The sequence below is a fragment of the Spinacia oleracea genome, chromosome 3 (genome assembly GCF_020520425.1).
Source record: "Spinacia oleracea cultivar Varoflay chromosome 3, BTI_SOV_V1, whole genome shotgun sequence".
NCBI classification, from domain to species: domain Eukaryota; kingdom Viridiplantae; phylum Streptophyta; class Magnoliopsida; order Caryophyllales; family Amaranthaceae; genus Spinacia; species Spinacia oleracea.
Genome location: NC_079489.1, coordinates 131,691,487 through 131,711,292, shown reverse-complemented (window position 1 = coordinate 131,711,292; position 19,806 = coordinate 131,691,487). Strand labels below are relative to the sequence as shown.

General features: G+C 37.4%; 1 protein-coding gene across 16 annotated transcripts; it reads right to left on the bottom strand.

The window, feature by feature from the left end:
- Nucleotides 1-1,940: 1,940 nt before the first annotated feature.
- On the bottom strand, nt 1,941-18,107 carry LOC110780211 (uncharacterized). Of its 16 annotated transcripts, none has more exons than XR_008931069.1 (9): nt 17,763-18,071; nt 5,880-6,180; nt 4,767-4,854; nt 4,557-4,614; nt 4,228-4,334; nt 4,070-4,156; nt 3,800-3,956; nt 3,617-3,722; nt 1,941-2,196 (listed from the first exon to the last, which is right to left on the bottom strand). XR_008931069.1 is itself a non-coding variant. In XM_021998072.2 (3 exons), exons 2-3 carry the CDS (start codon nt 15,592-15,594, stop codon nt 12,341-12,343), a joined length of 3,153 nt encoding a protein of 1,050 aa, XP_021853764.2. In that variant the 5' UTR covers nt 15,595-15,625; nt 17,763-18,107; the 3' UTR covers nt 6,261-12,340. The 16 variants fall into 16 exon arrangements, 1 of the variants encoding a protein (XP_021853764.2); XR_008931068.1 differs by having other exon boundaries at nt 3,800-3,930; nt 17,763-18,070; XR_008931067.1 differs by having other exon boundaries at nt 3,800-4,156.
- Between the last annotated feature and the right edge of the window lie 1,699 nt (nt 18,108-19,806).

Here is a 19,806-nt window from a genome sequence, read left to right as displayed (position 1 = left end):
GGATATGTCGACACTTCAAGTGATGACCCTTAAGTCAAATGTTATCACTCGGGGGCTCGTGAGACCCTCGCCAAAACAGGTCACCATGGCTTGTGCGACGCACTCCGTCTAATACTTTGACCATCGTCTTACTCCAAGACTCAGTCAAAGTGGGGGCTAACTGTGGACACCTACTTTTGTCCCCATTCCCGAAAGGGAAGGTTCGATGATGAAAACGTAAATCTCCACTTGACAACGCATCTCCTATAAAATAACGAATCTCAATTCCCCTTTTCATTTCACCTGAAACCTGCTATTTATGGAAACCTGCTAAAAATAGTAACTGCCGTAATGGGTAGTTGTTAAAAGTGGCAAGTCATAAAAGATAGAAACCTGTCAGAATTAGGTGTTGCACTCCAACATTAATCCTAAATGAGATAGAAATTGCGAGAGAATCCTATTCCTAATATGATTCGAAAATAAGAGTCACGTATTAATTAAAATCCTAACGAGCCTAGAGTTCGTAACGGGCCCAGACGCATCCCGTCACAAGGTTAATACGCACTAAAAGACTCAATTAAATCTCAAATACTCCGGATTCTAGGAATCTGAATCTGACTAAGAAAAACAGCCCAGATCCTATTTTCAACGCCTGGCTCTGGGCGCCGAAATCTTCGGCGCCCAGGCCTGGGCGCTGAAAATACCTGGTACGTGCTTTTTCCTAATTCCTCGTGGATTAGAGTTCTGCAATTCTATCTTTCCACGAACTCTTTTCTATAAATAGGGCCTTAAGTTCAACGTGAAAATGACACAACAACACTCAATTATTATTCTGAGTATTGACTCTGAACCCCTAAGCCTAAGCCTCACGCTGCAAAACTGATCACGCGTTCTGTCGCAATCGATCCATAAATCGAACAGAACGTATCCCGTCCCATAATTTGGGATTCGTTAAATAAAAGGAGAAATAGCAAAGTCAAAGTGGTTAGTTTTCTGAGAACCGTGACGCACCTCTCAAGGGTGCGTCGTAATGTGTCCCTTTTCTATGATTTAATTGCTTTCCTCGCCCTTTTATGAACTGTTAATATACTTAATCTGATTATTCGATCACGCTTAATAAATATGATATTTTTGGGAAATTGGATTATCATGCTAGTTCCCTTAAAACAATCTAAATCAGATAATCGCGCTCGATCTAGTACTATATGTTGCATATTGATAAAATCAACTCAGATTAGTTTAATAGTTAACACATGTCCCTTCAATTATTTATGCTGAGCTAGTAAGGATATCCTGCCTCTGGAGTTATCGAAGAGCGAGTACTCTTCTCGGTAGTTACAGTCCCCCGAACCCTCAATCTCTACCCTGCGGGTGTACGTTGAGCGATCCCCACCACCAGGGATCATAAGGGAACCTACGGCCGTCGTGGTCAAACATAATTGCACTCCCTTTATGTCACGATAACCGGGTTTTGTCAGTTTTTCTCATTGTCGTTAAAAACTGAATGGCGACTCCTATATTACTAGTCAATTGGGTGTAAACTCACAGGAAATCCAATTACACTTGATTTGACAAAAAGAAGCGTCACACCCACGAGGGACGAGGTCACGCATTAGCCTCGTGCTTTTTCGACCCCCTTGCAGGGGGTCACTATTGTGAAATTATCAAAGGTTGCCCCTAACAAGGGCAACTTATAATCTTATAAGTTGCCCTTGTTTGCAACAAGGGCAACTTTTGTGAAACTTATAAGTTTCCCTTGTCGCATACAAGGGCAACGTATAAGCTTCACATAAGTTGCTCTTGTTTTAAACAAGGGCAACTTATAAGATTCACATAAGTTGCTCTTGTTGTAAACAAGGGCAACTTTTGAGTTAATTTTTTTTTTTTTTAAAAAAAAATCTGCAATATAATTCCAGATATTTTGCAATATAAAATTCGGTATTATAATTTATAGAATACTGTTTCACCAAACATCATCTTGACATTCCTCAAAAATGATATAAATTTCAAATTTCCAATGATATTTCCGAATTAATTCAAATGTAATTAATCAAATCGATAAATAACAAAATAATGTAAGAGTCACGAATAACTACAAGCCTGCTCTAATTATTACACTGAGGGTAATTCACAATCATTGAAGTAAGTAGCCCACTTGTCTCGAACTTCATCCAACTCCTCTTTGGTGAAGAGCCCCTCCCTTGGAGTTGTGAAAACCTTTAAAATAACAACGTACATGCAAACCAATAAATTAAATTAAGTTTCATATGTGAAAACAGAAATTATATTGTTCGCGAAAACAACTTTCTGAGTGTACTAAGATTCATTTCAAGTTCTTTATGCACATGTAAGGCTCACTTAGCTCGATATAGATCATATTTGGCCAAAAATAGCATTTTCGATCTCAAATATCAAAAAATGAACCTAAGTACACTTTTTAAATATTTTCCATGATTTATATGATTAGTTATATGTTTATAAGACTCATTTCAAGTTCGTTATGCATGCTTATGGGTCATTTGGGTCGATATAGGTCATTTATGGCCAAAAATGGCATTTTCGATCCCAACTACCAACAAACGAACTATTTCCACATTCTAACCCTTTTTCATGATTCGTATGATTAGTTATATGTTTATGAAACTCATTTCAAGTTCGTTATGCAAGCCTAAGGGTCATTTGTGTCGATATAGGCCATTTATGGCAAAAAAATGTCATTTTCGAAACCAACTACCAACAAACAAACCTATTTCCACATTCTAACCCTTTTTCATGATTCATATGATTAGTTATATGATTAAAAGACTCATTTCATGTTCTTTATGCACGCCTATGGGTCATTTGGGTCAATATAGGTCATTTATGGCCAAAAATGGCATTTTCGATCCCAACTACCAACAAACGAACCTATTTCCATATTCTAAACGTTTTTCATGATTCATATGATTAGTTAAATGTTTATAAAACTCATTTTAAGTTCGTTATGCACGCCTATGAGTCATTTGGGTCGATATAGGTCATTTATGGCCAAAAATGGCATTTTCGATCCCAACTACCAACAAACGAGCTTATATCCACATTCTAAACATTTTTCATGATTTATATGATTAGTTATATGATTATAAGACTCATTTCAAGTTCGTTATGCACGCCTAAGGGTCATTTGGGTCTATATAGGTCATTTTTGGCCAAAAATGGCATTTTCGATTCCAACTACCAACAAACGAACTTATATCCACATTCTAAACCTTTTTCATGATTTATATGATTAGTTATATGATTATAAGACTCATTTCAAGTTCATTATGCACGCCTAAGGGTCATTTGGGTCGATATAGGTCATTTATGGCCAAAAATGGCATTTTCGATCCCAATTACCAACAAACGAACCTATTTCCATATTCTAAACGTTTTCATGATTCATATGATTAGTTATATGATTATAAGACTCATTTCTTGTTCGTTATCCACGCCTATGGGTCATTTGGGTCGATATAGGTCATTTATGGCCCAAAATGGCATTTTCGATCCCAACTACCAACAAACTAACCTATTTCCATATTCTAAACGTTTTTCATGATTCATATGATTATTTATATGGTCATAATAAATATAGCAATAACAACAAAGCATAGACCTTAAAAGTTTCCCCAGTTCTGCCGTTTGTATTAAATTCCCATTCATCGTCAGTTTTATTAACCCATTTAAGGAGCTTGGCAAGAAACACCACTTATCAAAAACACCTGCAAAATTGTAATCCCAACATTAAAGCAAAATTTACAGTTTGCCTTTTCCAAACTCAGCAGGAAGAAAATATTACCGACAATGTCCTAGAACGAGCCATTTCTAAGAGTCGTTGGTTGTCTGATTTTGTTTCTTATGTGCTCAGCACACCAATAAGACTCCCATCTTCCCTCAATATACGGGTGATAGCACGGGTGTCAACATCATCTATAATAATATTATAAAAAGATAGACTGAAAGTTAAAAGGGAAGCAAATTCAGACTAACTACAAATGCATGGTCTTCACGATTCATAGTTTTTAAAATAAAATTTTCAGCTAAAGACCAAGATTTATTGAGCACATACAGCAACCAAGGCCACTGCAACGAACAACCTACAACAGCTCATTGCAGCATTACAGCAGCAGCTACATACAGGAGCGTTGACAACAACCTGTCACAACACTTCCGTATACTGTCATCAATAGGCCAAGTAACTCGTATATTCTCAAAACAAACTCGTACCTCTCTTTTCAACCAGGACAACACTTGATATATCATCAGGAGCTCTTCCTGATCTCCTTAACAAATTCTTTCCTGCTTCACTTTGTAGAGCTTCATATCTGATTTTCCTGCAATAATACCCAATATAAAACAATTAATCTTACATCTACAGATTTTTTCTACCCGAAACCATGTAAATATCAGATGATCATACTTTTAGCATATGCACTAAGCAAAGATTCCTTTTCATTTGTTATAGACATAAGCATATATATATATATATATATATATATAAGTAACTTCATAAGGAAACAGGTAAAGATCTTGGAGGAGCAACGGAAGAAACCAACCTATTGCGGTCATTGTCACAAACAAACTTCACACCACCATTGCATAGGTTGCAAACACCTGACACATAACAGGATAGTTTAGAATGTCAGACAGTCAGAGTATATTCATGCATAACATTCTCGAAGCACAGGAAGGATGTTAAGAATCTCTACTAAAACCAAATCTAATGCAAACATAATCAATTGTTGTGAAAAGAAAGACCTATTTACCACAGCAGCAGCTACTGGTTTCCCTCGGAACAGAACACACACAGAAACTGCAAAGCTAAGATAACCATGAGCAATTTGGTGGCTCCATCTGCAGATGAGATTGAATTTATATGAGTAACAAATGATGGGGGTGTGGACATTGTTTAAGTAAGAGTTGGAGGCAAACAGACAAATGAATAAGACTTTATACAATTAAAAAAAAATTAAGATAGATACACATATAAGAGGCGAGCTTTGCATGAATCATTAATCGCATTCGAGGACCAAAAATTATCTAAGCTACAATTGAAATTAAAGGAAGTTTGCAACTTTAATTCCCATTAAAATCAGAAGAATGAAATTAATTCTACCTCATCCAACTCACGATTACACAAACTGCAACTTCTTTCTTCAATTTTTTTACAAGGTACTGTAATGTTCTTAAGATATAACATAACAAATTATAGGCACCAAAGTTCTCTAAAACAGTCACCAGATTTACTCAACCCCGTCCTTCTACCCTGAACTATTATCTGGAATGTGCTACTGATGGTACATCGGACCAAGACCTAGAAAAAAGTTTTTCAAACCCCTCTTGCGAACCTAAAACCAGCCAACCCACGAATCGCGAACCCAAACTCGTACCCCTAGCGAACCACGAATTAGGTAAATCTGTTGCAACTACAAATAAGTCTCAAAATGCTACACATTATGTGTTAAGTTGGAGATGGATTGCCCTGTATGTGGTTAGATCATGAACAAACTCTACCACCGAGCAACAGATCGTGAAGAAAATAGATCCAAATATCAAAAAAAAAAAAGAGTGAACAGTCCTATAATGTGAGCTACTGCTAAGTTTTTTGTACTCCCAAAATCATGGAATAAAAACTTAAAACAATGACACTTAAATTAAAATAAATCAGTTTCATATTAATGCAAACCCCTGTTAATAAGCTTTTAACTCCACCCCTTCAAGGTCATAATAATTCATTCTTCGTTTTTGAAAATATGATCATTTACTCAAATTACTCAACACACAGTAGCTAAAATGCACAATGCACAACAGAGAGAAAATCGATAAGCAAGAAATTTTCTTCTTTCTATATTCCAAGAAAAAAGAGCAAGGAAATAAACCTTCATCCACTTTCAAGACTGGTCTTTAAAGGAGATACTGCAATATTCTCCACCGACAGAGCAGCAGCGGCCCCGTATATGTGCTTACAGTTTTACCTTCACCAATCTCCTTGACTTCGTCCAAGCAGTCACCACCAGACTCAGAGCAATATCTGTTGTTAATCTCACTGAATGGCCTTAACCATCATACAAACAATGAACCCGATATACAAATACGTTTCATCATCGAGTCTAAAGGCCGAAGGGAACCTCCCTTGGTATCACTGCAACAACCTTCTTAGAGAGTCCACCTGATTTTCACCTGGAAACAATGGCTTTGCATCAACAAGATGATGTAGTGATGCCAAGGGAGCCACGGGATATGCATCTACAATACCATAAACGTCTCTTCTAACGTCAAGCCGATGACACAAAACAAAAAAAAAAACTATAATCTACCATAGAAACAAGCAAACATAAAAAACATCAGCAATCACAACAACCAAAATCCTCAAAAAAACCCAATTAAAACCTCCTTAAGCCCTAGAAATTCATAGTCAAATTCAAAAACAATATTCGCAACAAAATCGCAAACTAAATTCGTATAATTTATAAATTATATGCACAACAAAATTCGAGGAATAATCAGCATACATTCGCACAATAATCTACATATTTTTGCATAATAAATCGAATTAATTCGCAGCAAAATCCTCTGTAAGTCATAGATAAATTGAGCAATAATTCGCATAACAATTTGCACAAAAAATTGCAGATAATAGAAAAATTATCAAACAAAAACCAAAAATTTCGAACAAAACCAAAAATTCAGAACTTGAGGAGAGAAATTTGGATAAGCTCATATTAAGAAAACCCCAAATCAAGACGAGCAGAGGCGTCGCCGGTGAAGTTGACCAGAGGCGTCGCCTGTGAAGTTGTTTGGGTTTAGGGGAGCAGCGAGAAAGGAGAGAGCAAAGGGTGCAGCAGTTCTAAGAGCTGCGCTTCCCACGAAGGAGGAGTGAAATGTTTAATTTTTGATTTTTTTTTTAACTTTCTTCTTGTCAAAGGATGCACTTGTCAAACAAGAGCAACCTTTAATAGGCCACTTTTGAAGATTTTTCTACTAGTGTAAATTCCGAGAAAAAATTAAATTACGAATTTTAAAATTAATTAAAATCGTTTTCTAACTAAAAATTTAAAATTAAATTCAAAGCGCATCAATCGGATCAAGACGAGGCCATGGGCTTACGCCCATGCCCCGTCGAGTTCACAAGGCAGCAGCGCCCTTCGACTGATCGCATAGCAAGGCACGAGCAGGCCACACGCACACGCAGCCAGCCCAGCAATCCACGCATGCGCGCAGCCTGCTTGCTCGCTGTGTTCTGGCTTGCTCGCTGTGTTCTGGCTTGCTCGCTGGGCGAGCAACGCTTGCTCCCTGCTCGCGTGCCTCGTCTCGCTTGTGCCTTGCCCCTTCGCCCCATCCGCCTATGCTCGTAGCACACATCGCCTAGGCAGACCCACTGCCTTGCGCACATGCCACGCTTGCTTGCTCGCTGAACTCGTACCGCATGGGCGACGAGCTCCCTTGCTTTGTGCGTGCAAGATTTATGAGCGGATTATATAAAAATCAAAACTTTTTAATTTAAATTTATCGAAAAATTAATAAAACATATTAATTTCATAAATTTAGGGCGAAAAATCGAAAATTTATTATTCAAATTAATTTCCGATTATCATGGATTCAAGTCTAGGTCATAAAAATTTAAAATTTATCAAATTTAACAATTTTTATGGTGGTTTTTAATCATGGATACCTAATTAAATTGTTAATTAATTATGAAAAACAAATCAAATTCTAAATTATTCGAATTTCAACAAATTAATTACAATTACAAATTAGGTTGTATAATTAACAAGCTTAGTGTAGAAGCCTAATTTGTGTCTCCCCTTTGGAATGATGACGATACCATTATCCTTGTTAGGTGTTTGGAATAACTCCAGGCGGAAATCCCAATTGCTAAGAATGCTTCCAAAATTCAAGATCCAAAATCCAACCCCCGAGACCGTTCCCCTTTCGGTTCTCAGTACAAAATGCAACTTTCCAAATCCAATTTCAAAATCCAAGTACAAACTCATCTAGTAGACCATCCCATTGGAGTTACTAGGCCTTTTCCACTCAAAATCATATAAGGCAAGTCAAATTCGGGCGCCGACCCACAAAACCGAGCATGCCGGGCCCCGTCCCGTAAAACCGGAATTCAAAACCCGAGAAATGCTTATTTTTAGACGCTAAACGGTTCCTTAACCTCCAAGCAAATACAAAACGCCAAACCTAGTACTATTCGTATAACAGGTACAACACTACAAGACGAAACAAGGACGGATTCCCCGTCCTTGCTTTGGCGGCATTCAAGCCACGTCACCAGTGCCCTGCGCTGACGTGTGCTGGTGTCTTGCACCCATTCCTTCTATAAATACCCCTCATTTTCAGCATAATGGGGAGGAGAACAACAATACAACGTCGTAATTTCGACATTACGCCTCAAAATACAACTCAAAAACTCCTCAAAAACACATACAAAATTCCTAAATTCAAAAGCAATTGGGAGCTCTTGCCTAAACCTAACTAGGTAAATCCAAATCCCATTCTAATCAACTATGTTACTGTGATTTCCAAATGATTAGCAAGTTGGTGTTTTTAATCATTAAAAAACACCACTTGCAACAATCATACATGTTTTCCAAAAATACAAACTTTTTCAAAATACAAAATACAAATTTTCAAGATTCGAGGATGCCCAAGTTGTTTGGTGTTTTTAATCATTAAAAAACACCACTTGCAACAATCATACATGTTTTCCAAAAATACAAACTTTTTCAAAATACAAAATACAAATTTTCAAGATTCGAGGATGTCCAAGTTGTTTACAATCACCTCTTGGATTAGAATCACCTTCAAACATGGGGTAATCAAAGATGACACCTTTTAACATTTAAAGGTTTAGTCTTTTGAGATTCAAAACTCCATTTTCAATATACAAGTTTACAAGTTTTCAATTTTCAAGATCCCACCATGTTTAGGGTTGTTCATGGTTATTTCCCTAAACTAGGATCATTTCAAGTTCAAATTTCAATCATTTCAAGTTCAAACTTCAATTATTTCAAGTTCAAAACTTCAATATTCAAGCTTTCAAGTTCAAGTTTAACATGCAAAATCTAGGATATTTGGGTTGAGCAACCTCTCCCAAGTTGAGATTTTTGGCTTTGAATTCGTGTCGGGCGCACTTATTTTTAAGGAGCCGCTTGGCGTTCGAATCTCATGTTCCCAAGTACAAATTTCAATTATGCACCTTTCAATATTGCAATTTCAATATCTCACCTTTCAATACCGCAATTTCAATATCGCACTTTCAATACCGCAATTTCAATATCGCAATGTCAATACCGCAATTTCAATACCGCACTTTCAATTCCGCATCTTTACTTGCCTAGTCCCTTTCTAGGCAATGTGGACCTACTCCCTAGTCCTTTTCTAGGGGGTCTTGTATTTACAAATTCCGCACTTTATTTAGTATTGTGATGTTGCTTTATTTCCTTTATTGCTTTCATCACCAACATGCTAAATACAACAAAATGCAAAGGTTACATCACGTTTAACAAAGATATTTTTGGACAAACCGGCCTTAGGTTCCTTAAATCAATCTTTAAAGCAAAAGTGACCACCATACAATTAGAGATTCAATTTGCTCTAAATTCAAACCCACATAGTCTAATCTAGGGTATATTTTCGAAAAAATGTTGTGCCAACGTACTTGAATATTTCTAAAGCTCGCAGAATAAGCATTTTTGTTCCCGTGCCCGGATCTCACCCATCCGTTTCAAGGATTCAAAGCCTTACCCAAAATAGAGTCACTTGCGGTCTTTCCAAATGAGACTTTAAACAATGTTTGGTGGCGACTCCTTCGAGGTACAAAAATTCTACGGTTTTCTAAAGAACCACCCCTCTTGTAGAACGGGAAACAAGTTTTTGCAAAAAAAAAACCCCTACAATTCTGGCGACTCCGCTGGGGACTCTACTAATTTCAATTCAAAAATGCGGGCAGATTTCGAGCAACAAGCCACTGATCTGCTTAAGTACTGGATGCCAGCACTGGCGCCAGGCGCAGCCCCTGCGCCCAACGCCACTGCCTGCATCCAGGACAGTGGCTCACAGGGGCTCGTCGCCACTTTTGCTCAACTTTTCGTGTTGGGAGTTAGTCTATTTTTGAATCTGGAAGGACGCTCCCAAACCTCGTGAACAAGTGCCGAAAAACGAGCTTTACAAATACAAATTCAAGTACGATTTCAATTTCAATTTCTAGGCATTTCATGCATTTTTCGAAAACCATATTGTTCAAAATGAATTTCTACCTTTTCCGAAACGTATGTGTTCTACATTCGCGCTAGCCCCGGGGGCAACGAAATGGTGACTCTCCATACGGTTCCCGACCAAAGTGTGTGACCATTTCCGCGCCTACCGAAACTTGGCATTTACTTGACATTCCCGATGTCAAGTATGGAGGCCGTCTGCCGACACACACGTCCCTTAGGCGGATGTGAAACCTTGTCGCCGAATCCGTCTCTTAGCCGAGTACCTTTTGACACCCAAAGCCGACCACTTGAATCATATAAAACTTAGACCGACCTTAGGTTGAGAACTTTGCATTTCGCATTCATATTCATGACTAGTGTGACAACGTGCTACTTGTGCATTGTGTGGGCGTCTTTGCATGCGTGAACGGCTAACCTCGAGTTCTAGCTTGCCAAAACCAATTAGCCTCCAACTAGGAAGCCAAACCCCTAGGAGCATCATTCAAACCTCATGCATCTAAATCGCCGATTTTAGGGTCTTTAAACACGCCTCACGCACAAATGTCAAATTCAAAATTCAATCCAACGGCGTCATAATGCCGGATTTTCAAGTCCAAATTCCAAGTTTCAAATTCAAAATTCAATCCAACGGCGTCATAATGCCGGATTTTCAAGTCCAAATTCCAAGTTTCAAATTCAAAATTCAATCCAACGGCGTCATAATGCCGGATTTTCAAGTCCAAATTCCAAATTTCAAATTCAAAATTCAATCCAACGGCGTCTTAATGCCAGATTTTCAAGTCCAAATTCCAAGTTTCAAATTCAAAGTTCAAATCCAACGGCGTCATAATGCCGGATTTTCAAGTCCAAACCTCAAGTTTTCAAGTCAACGTTCAAATCCAACGGCGTCATAATGCCGGATTTTCTAGTCCAAATTTCGAGTTTCAAATTCAATTCAAATTTTCAAGTCCAAACCTCAATTTTCAAAGTTCAAATCCAACGGCGTCATAATGCCGGATTTTCTAGTCCAAATTTCGAGTTCCAAGTTCAAATCCGAATTTTCTAGAGCCTCAATTTTCAAATCCAAATCCAACGGCGCCATAATGCCAGACTTTCTAAATATAAATTTCGAGTTGCAAGTTTCAAGTCAAGAATCAATCCAACGGCACATAATGCCGGATCTTCTAGTCAAAATTTCCATTTCCAAACTCAAACCTCAAATCCAACAGCGCCATAATGCCGGATTTTCTAGTTCAAATTTCGAGTTTCAAGTTGCAAGTTCAAAACCCAAATCCAACGGCGTCATGCCGGATTTCCTATTTCAAACATTCAAGTCTTCAAACCTCAAACTCAAGTTGCCAATTCCAATCTCAAAGTCTCAAGTTCAAATATCCGAGCCCATACCAGCATAATACCAACTTTCCAACTCGACCTTCCAAATTTCAAGCTTTAAGGGTCAAATTCCAAATTCATGCCGTCGTAATGCCAACTTTTCTATTCTATATTTCAAACCTCAAAGTCCTATACTTCAAGATTCCAAGTCCACAACGGCATAATGCTGGACTTTCAAGTTCCTAAATTCAATGTTTCAAATCCACGGAGACATAATGCCGGATTTTCCAAATACAAAGCCTCATGTTCTACATACAAAGTGCGTCCTTTCCATTTCAAAGTTCAAGCTTCAAGCCAAATTCAAATTCCAAATTAATCTTCAAGCTACAAAGAAATCTTGCTTTCCATTGCTCCCCAATACAAAATTCAAAACATTTCCATCGGGTTGAAACTCCCCAGAAATAATACAAGTTCGAGATTCCATTCAACGGGTTAAAAATCCCCTGAAATAATACAAGTTCAAATTCTATCCACGGGTTGAAACTCCTCTAAAATAATACAAGTCCAATCTTCCAACGGGTTGAAACTCCCCTAAAATAATACAAATTCCAATTCTCAAGCGGGTTGAAATTCCCTTCAAATATTCCAAATCCAATGGGTTGAAATCCCCCTAAAATATTGGCGGGTTGAAATTCCCTTGAAATAATACAAAGTCAATTCCGGAATTAAAAAAAGAAAAGGCACGTACATATAGGTCAAAACGATATATGAAAGGAATTAAAAAATAAAAATAAGTTAGACTATGAAACACAATAAGTAATTTCAATACCGTCAGACAATTCTCTAGGAGGGACTTGAACAGCATACTGCCACCCCTCCTTATTTAAATTTTCTACAAAAAATACTTGATGTGCCTGAGATGCTAAGATAAATGGCTCTCCCTCGGAAATTTTCTTATTCGTATTAACCATAATAAGCTCATCATCATCTTTTTCCGAGTGAAACCACACACATTTAAATAAGACAACACTAAAATGACCATGATAAGATATCTCAACAATGTCTTGGATTGAACCATAATAATTGACGTCTCCGACTACAGGATTTTGATCTTTAGAACTCGCAAAGCTATGTGTTATTGCTGTGAGAGTGACTCCACTATTTTGAGTCACACACTTTGCATCACGCTTCATTGTATGGAATCTATATCCGTTAACAGAGTAACCTGTATGCTTTTTGGCCACAAAAGAAGGTCCTTTAGATAACCATATGAGATGGTCCGAGATAATTTCTTGACCTTCTTCAACTTCCAACTCAACCTTTTCCCTAAACCAATCGATAAAATCCTTGTTATGCTCTTGTGCACTATTCCATTTCCTCTTTCGTTTACTGCTTACACACATCTTGTGTTCACTGTGATTAAAAAAAGAACATATTTCAAACAATATACAATTGGATAATATATATGTAAAACATAAGGATAGAAAAAATTGTGTTATGGTTTGATATCTTACTTTATGTATCTCTCAACGTCCTCACAATCACAATTGAATAAGACATAACGATGTGCTTGTGCCCATGTAATTCGATCAATCATATGTCCACAATGCTTTTTCTTTGAGGTCCTTCCCTTTCCCTTGATAGGACGTCCTATCTTAGGTAAAAATGATTGGGAGACAGTGCACTCATTGACATCATGTGTAGATATGTTTGATCGTTTCAAATGTCTACCAATGAAAGCAATACATTCTTTAGCTTGGTAACCTTCTGCCATTGAGCCTTCTGGACGACCCTTGTTTCGAACATCCAACTTTAACTCATGAAGATACCTCTCAATTCCATACATACAATTTGAACTAACAGGTCCACCCAACTTAATTTGCTTCACTAAATGTACAGGTAAATGCACCATTATGTCAAAAAAGGCTGGTGGAAAAATCCGCTCAAGCATGAAAAGTGCTTCAACTATCTCAGAATGGAGTCTGTCGAGATGTCGAGGATCAATAGTTTTACTCCATATGCCTTTGAAGAAACCACAAAGTCTTATCAACGGTGTAGCAACATCTTTGGGTAATGTTGTTTTCACGGAAATAGGGAGCAAGTAATTCATCATAAAATGAGCATCATGGCTCTTGTAGCCTGTGATTTTCCGATCTTCGACTTGCACACATCGAGAAAGATTAGAAGCATAGCCTTGTGGTAACTTAGCATTTTTTATGACTCGGCAGAACTTGCGTTTTTGTTCCAATGACATCCAAAAGCGAGATCTTGGGAATACTTCTCTACCATCTACCAATTTTGGTTGAAGCTCCGGCATGATTTTCATTTTTACCAAATCTCGACGAGCACTTTCATGATCTCTAGTCTTCCCTTGTATGTCTAATAATGTCCCAAGAACATTATCAAACACATTTTTCTCAATATGCATTACGTCGAGATTATGGCGATTGGAACAATGCTTCCAATATGGCAACTGAAAAAGTATGGACATCTTTCTCCATGGAATTGGATCATCCTCATCAGCCTTCTTTTTCTTTTGCTTCTTTCCAAATTCATTTGGAAAATCACGCAACATATACTCAACATCGGTTCCTTTCAAAGGAATAGGCTCACTTCTTTCCTCAATCACTCCGTCAAAATTCCTCTTATTATGACGCCAAGGGTGAGCTGGATCAAGAAATCTACGAGTTGCCCTATAACAATTCTTGTTGCTAAAAGGCAATCTCTCAGAATCAGTGTCATAATGACAATCAGGGCATGCAAAATATCCTTTTGTGCTCCACCCGGACAACATTGCAAAAGCTGGAAAATCACTAACGGTAGTCATCAAAGCTGCACGCATGTCAAACCTTTGATTGCTTGAAGAATCGTAAGTTTCCAACCCAAACTCCCACAATTCCTTTAGATCCTTTATTAGTGGCTGCAAATAAATGTCAATATCATTACCGGGGGAAGAGGGGCCAGGGATAAGTAAAGCTAACATCAAAAACTCTGGCTTCATAATCACCCATGGAGGCAAGTTATAATTGATCAATATAACTGGCCATGTACTATGTGCAATGCTCATTGAATTGAATGGGCTAAATCCATCAGTAGCTAGCCCCAACCTGACATTGCGCGGATCCTCAGCAAACTTTGGATACAAAGAATCAAACTCCTTCCAAGCTTTTCCGTCTACTGGATGTTGTAAAAGATGATCATTTTCTTGCCCACTGGTATGCCATGTCATGTAGCTTGCAGTCTCTTGGCACATAAATAGCCTTTGCAACCTTCTTTTTATTGGAAAGTACCTAAGGATCTTTTTGGGAATCCTATGGATTTTTCCATTTCCAAGTGGTGTGTCGTTCTCTGTATCAACCGACTTCCATCTTGGCGTATCACAAACATGGCAACTTGTGGCATTTGCATTCTCTTCCCAGTAAAGCATGCAATCATTGGGGCATGCATCTATCTTAGTATAATTCAACCCCAACACCTTTAAAGCACTCTTCGCTTCATTAAAAGACTTAGGCAATTTTGCATCAGGAAACGCCTCCCTTACGAGGTCTGCTATATCAGCATACGCACCATTGGTCAACTTATGATCACACTTTATGATAAGTAGTCTGATCATAAAGGAAAGTTTTGAATGCGTCTTGCACCCGGGATACAATTCCTCCTGGCCTCCTTCAAGTAACTGGAAAAACTTTTTTGCCTCATCATTCGGCCCCTCTCTAAAAGCATCACGTGCATCATGTAACAACCCTACTAGATCATCATCCAAATCATCTTGGTTCGACCGTTCATCGGCATCCAAAGTAGGTATTTCTCTTTCAAAGTGGATCCCTAATTCTGACAACTTGTCCGCTCTTGGCACAAAACCATTGCAAACTAGGTGATCTCTCACAACTTTTTCATCACACCAATAACGATAATGACAACTACCACATGGACAACAAATTTGGTTTCCTTCAGACTTGGTAGAAAAGGCCCTTTTAATGTATTCGTTTACTCCTCGGTCATACTCTTCACTCCATTTCGCAGCCATCCACCACTCCTTAGTTCCATTATCCATTTCCGCAAGGTAATAATTAAGTGTGTTAACTCTAATAAAAAGCACAAGAAAAAGAATTATGGTAACCACCAATCAAATTCAATTAAAGAAAAGAATAGATAGATAAATTAGCTGCCTAACTTCGTATAACTATATAATACACCTATCTTATTTCATTAACGTTAAAGAAAAAAATAGAGGTGTTCACCATTTCCCAGCATATTCTAAGCTTTCTATCTCTTCAACTTAAATTTTTTGGCCAGTCATACAAAAACCAAATATTTAATGTAGAAAACAACAACTTATATTATTGTAACAACTTATATTATAACAACTCTCAACTCTAACAAGTCAATTTCAAGGAACCCGAGTATTAGGTTCGAGTAATATTATAATTTGAGCAGCAAAAAAGCAGATCAATGAGGTCTATTATGTGTTAGATTAATTATTAAGCTCTCTTAAAAGCAGCGCCCTAAGATGATCAGTTTCAAGAGTTGTAGTCAAGTACGTTTACCTATTACTGTACTATTTCCATTTTCATTTTCAGGCATATCAGATGATCAGAATCTAACCTAGTAAATGTATAATGCATGCAGAACATACTATTCATAATATCTAATCATGAAACCATTCTTCAATTCAGACTTAACACATTACTAATAAGTAGTAATAATATAACCTGCTAATTAAGAGCTAGCATCCCAATCTGGGACATCCAGGCAGCTAATAATAGTAATATTAAACAACTACAGTAGCTTTATTTCAGAATTTTTTTTTTCTTGTCGAAGAATTTAGATTATATATGCGTGAATACAGGTAACTGTATTATGTATAGTTAAACTCAGATACAAAAACACAAAATACCACAAATGATTAACTTTGCTCAATGCTAGGGAAAATTGTCAGCAAGAAACCACTTAAGTCAAAGACATATACACACACAAAACTGAGATCCAGTATGCTAAACATATCCTGAGGTGTGAGTGATTCTTTAATTCTATACAAGCCACCGTAGAAAAGAGAACATTGTTCAAAAACCACGAAAAGTCAAGGAATATGAACAGTACAACTTGCCTATTAGGGAATATGACTAGTACAACTTGCAGATTTCAGATTTCAGAGAGAAAGGTAACAAAAGATAACAATCGTTAAGAAATTACATCCACCACCAAGAATATAGCCGTCAATTGCAACAATTTTAAGTTTTATTTACAAGATTTCCTTCAACATTAACCAACACATAACTAAGTTATTAGGCAGCAGTGAAGCCTCAATTCCATTCTGATCAAAATCTACAAGTACTAAACAAGAGCAGCCAAGATCAGCAGCTAAGTTAATCTTCATTAGTTTAAGATATAATCCGAAAATTCCCTGAAAGAAAGTGACGCCTTATGCCTAAGATTATAGGGTAAACTACAGAACTTCATACACTATCAACCTGTATCCAAGAAACCACATATCAAGCAGGTATTTGTAGCCTAAAAACTCCCTATCCATACCAGGAATGAATTCTGGATTTCAATCAAACATAAAAATAAACATATTGCTAAGTATCAATATTGATATTAAGTCACAATAAGCTTTCAGATTTCAATCAAATACTTTAAAAAGAAAAAAAAAGGCATTGCTATGTTTGTCAATTTCATTTTACAAAATCCAGATTAAGTCACAACACTAAATTAAGCATCAACTAATGTAGGAGTACCCACACAAATTTATGTACCTCCACGAAAAAGTATTTAAATCTACTTGAAAAGGTGCTTTGACAGTTCATCTTTCACACAAACAAATAATCTGAAATATCAACAAAGTGTAACCCTGCCAAACTACGATTCAGAGTCCTCCTTTGACCAATAAAAGCCTTCAAATGTTGAGGTACTCAAACAGAAACATCTCATAATTTCCCATTCAATGCAAGAATGCTTTATTTGTTACTATTCTGTCAGATGTAACCCTACATTCTTAAGAACAAACATAAAATTGCAAATTTGCAAAAAATGTGGATTCAGAAATTACTAATCAGCAATCACATAAAACATTGATATCACACAAATTCTCAAGCAAAATAAACGAGCCCATAAGTCAACACACAAAAAGGGGGAAAACAGAACAAACATCGAACCTTCCCTCACAAAACTATCCAAAATTCATACTAATACACAAACCTGAATTGTGAATCGATTACATACCTTGAATAACAGCAGATGGTTTATGTAGAATTTCTCCTCTTAACTTGTTCGAATTATTATGAACAGCAATCAAGTGACGTGAGAGAGAATGTCGCAGCCAAGAAATTTGATTAATATCGAGCCCTAATTGCGAATTCCAGACCAAATCGTTAGAATTTGCCCAAAATTTTGATGAAACCCTAAAGCTTGATCCTATTTTCTCCCAGTCGATCTCTCTCCTAGAAAATTGGAAAGCAGTGTTTGCGTGTGTGTTTACTTTTTCTTTCTTTTTTTTTTCTTTTTTTTACCAAAAATAAGTGTGTGGCCAGGTGTTGAAATTTTGGGGAAATTTTGGGAGGGAATAAATTAAAATGGTAGGCGGGAAAGTAAAGTAAAATGGGAGGGAATATAAATTGGCAAACCGTTGCATTAGCCTAATTTACCGTCGCATTTGACCCTCTATTGCAATGGCTTAGAGAGACCGTTACATTAGCACTCTCTATTGCAACGGTTCTCAATATGGTGTCGCATTAGCCTTTTCTATACCGTTGCATCTGATCAAAAATGTAGTAGTGTCCCTTTTCAATCGGGTTGAAACTCCCTTCAAATACTCCAAGTCCAATGGGTTGAAATCCCCCTAAAAATATTGACGGGTTGAAATTCCCTTGAAATAATACAAAATTCAATTTCCTAGTACAGTCCAATTTCCAATTTCTCGAGTGGGTTGAAATTCCCTTCAAATAAGTCCAATTTTCAATAGGTCGAAATATTCTTTTTCGACATTTCAAGTTCTAGTGCAAAGAGTCAACCTTCACAAAAGAATGAACGCTCCTCTCAAACATTTCCAACGGGTTGCAAATCCCGAATACAAGTACAAAATCCAAAATCCCGAATCCTCGGAGTGGCACTTAGAGTCAAGTCTAGGTCTCATTCATTGCATGCATATCATATCATGTGTCGGGAAGTTCAAGTTCTAAAGTTCTAAATCATGTGGTGTGTCCTAAATTGGAGTCCAAGAATCATGTGGGTTCGCCGAAGAGGAGAGAGGTTGAAAAGAACTCCATCAGCCCTAGCCTCACTCATAGCCGGCATCGAACGAGCAGTCAACTCACCTTCTACAAATCAAGCTTCAAATCCCTTTCAAGAATCAATTCAAATGGCAAAATGTTCAAGATTACTGTGGGCGAAGGATCTATGATGAGCAAGTCCGATTCTGAGGATGAGTCTGGATCTGGGTCTAGCAATGAGTCTAAGTGTCTAGAACTAGAGTCTTGCATCAATCAAGAGCCTCTAGAGGTCGAGCTTCAAGTCAAAATAGTCGATGTAATGATTGCTGATTTCAATAACACTTCAATTTCTACTTACTCTTCGAGTCCTAATTCAAAACACAATCCTAATCCAAACAACTTTGCTTTACAAGAAACTGACTTTGAATTTCTAAAAGCTATCGAAAATCATGAAACTAGGACGCCCATAATTTAGGAAACAGAAAAAATCAACCTTTCTAACAACGATGACTCAAAGCTAGTTCAGATTGGTTTAACTCTTTTTCAAGCAGAGCGAGATGATCTTATCAAGTTACTTTTTGAGTACATAGACGTCTTCGCATGGTCCTATCATGATATGCCAGGGGTTGATCCAAGCATCGGTCAGCATACAATTCCCCTCATTCCAGGTTCCAAACCCATCAAGCAGGAACTCCGTCGCATGAAACCGGATGTTTCCCTCAAAATTCAAGAAGAAGTCTCTAAGCAGCTAGAGGCCGGGTTTATTCAAGAGTCCAAGTATCCAGATATTTCAAGTGATCAGGGAACCCATATCCAAGAAGAATGTGAAGACCCATTCAACAAGTACAAGATTCAAAATTCAAGTTCTATAATCTCTGACCGAGCAAGGTTGTGCCAAGCAAGGCATCTACAATTCCAAAGTACAAAATTCAAGTTTTATAATCTCTAACCGATCAAGGTTGTGCCAAGCAAGGTATCTACAACTCCAAAGTACAAAGTTCAAGTTCCATAATCTCTAACCGAGCAAGGTTGTGCCAAGCAAGGCATCTACAATCCCA